This window comes from Curcuma longa, chromosome 2 (assembly GCF_044706935.1).
Source record: "Curcuma longa cultivar G26 ecotype Majalengka, Jawa Barat chromosome 2, ITB_CL_G26_1.1, whole genome shotgun sequence".
In the NCBI taxonomy this organism is placed as follows: domain Eukaryota; kingdom Viridiplantae; phylum Streptophyta; class Magnoliopsida; order Zingiberales; family Zingiberaceae; genus Curcuma; species Curcuma longa.
The window spans coordinates 8483802-8485407 of record NC_133862.1 but is presented as its reverse complement, the minus strand read 5'-3'; the positions used below and the strand labels follow the sequence as shown (position 1 = coordinate 8485407).

The following is a 1606-nucleotide window of genomic DNA, read 5'->3' as shown; positions in this document are numbered from 1 at the left end:
CTAGAAGCCAGCGGAACCAAAGCCAAGAGGAGGGAAGTCATCCAGATTGAACTGGTTGGGGGTATTGCTTTTCGCCTTGACTTCTTCCGACTTCGCATGCTGTCTATGGACCGACTGAAAGCGTGCAGCAGGAACGGGTGTCGAACTTTCACCACTGTTTTGCTGCACTGGGACAGCTGGAACAGGCGTTGCACTTTCGCTGCTGATTTGCTGCACTGGGACGACTCGAACAGACGACGAACTCTGACTTTCTGTTTGCTGCAGTCGCGCAGATTCAGCTGGTGTCGGTAGGGCACGAAGATTCAGCAGATCAGGGTCCAGGGAATACTTGAAGGGGAGTTTGCTGTCGTCCATCTTCCTGAATGTAATGGAGATCCTGTAAAATAAAACAAACAATTAGGTGATAAGTACCACCTTCCAAAATTTGAAAGAATTCACATTAGTGTTGAGAGGCTTGCGAGAAACTTAAGGACTCAAACCTTTACCTTCTAGTAGGGACAGCGGGCACACAGTGCTTAGCGATTTTCAGCCCCATTTCCGTTTAGAATAAGCACAGAGCTGCAAGGATGTCCAAACGATATGGTGAGCAGAAACAAAGTTAAATCAACAGAAAGCAACAAAAAAAAGCGGGAAAACAGATGAAAATATAGCAAATTTCTCAAGTGCATACCCAAGAGGCAAAGGTATAGCAGTGGAGCCGGAAAATTCTCCTGGACCGAGCACCTTCATCTCTGTCCCAAGCAGAATATTACACTCCGACAGAAAGGAAACCGTGCAGAAGGGTCGTAAGAAATCATGGTGGTCGATATGGGGAGGAATGCAATCATCTTTGTCATAAATGTTCACAATGCAGCTGTTGGGTATGCATGTGGTGGGCAGGACGTGCCATGCTACCATTCTTCTGATCATAAATTTCAGCAAAGGGGGAATGGGATCGACTTCTTCGTCACGGACTATGCCTGGAGGGTTACCATGCTTGTCCTGGAAATCAGAAATGCTTGCTTTAGCAAAAAAAAAAAGACAGAGCAAAATAACTGCAAATTACAAGAGCTGTAAAATTACCACTGCATAATTATAACAGCAACCAAATTGAATTGTTATCCGTCCTTTACCGCGCATCCATTTCCTTGGCTCCGAATATGTTCGTTCTGAACAAAAATATCGGTTACTGCAGTTCAAATCTTTGCAAAAATTGCTCTTCAATTACATCAAAAAGATAAGTTGCAAATCGATGTCACATTGAGTGATGAAATAGTGATCCATACCTCTGAGCTCACCGTTCCGACCCTTCTTCTGAAACTCATAGATGCAGTCTACGATCTGCTTCTGCTCGGCGGGGCTGAAAACTCCGGTGTGGAGCTCGAGCCCCTCGAGAACGTTGACCAACCGGCCGTGGACCTTCTCTATCTTCTTGAAGTCCTTCTTCCTCTTCACCATGGAAAGCCTCTTGATCTCCTCTGAATTATCGTCCATTCTTCAGGAGGAAATCAGTTTTTTTTATGTATCCACATCCTCCATTGGCTTTATAGAAGCCATGCATCAGCCATAATGGCCTTCCACTATCAATAATGTCGAAAATGATATAATGAACATCGGAAACTAAAAT

At 44.6% G+C, this 1606-nt stretch overlaps 1 protein-coding gene across 1 annotated transcript; it reads right to left on the bottom strand.

The window, feature by feature from the left end:
• LOC141821531 (RNA demethylase ALKBH9B-like) lies at nt 1–1464 on the bottom strand. Its single transcript, XM_074708930.1, is given in 6 exon segments — nt 1–376; nt 486–523; nt 525–558; nt 671–981; nt 1063–1148; nt 1266–1464. Coding segments are annotated over 6 exon segments (1017 nt in total). The 5' UTR covers nt 1438–1464.
• Between the last annotated feature and the right edge of the window lie 142 nt (nt 1465–1606).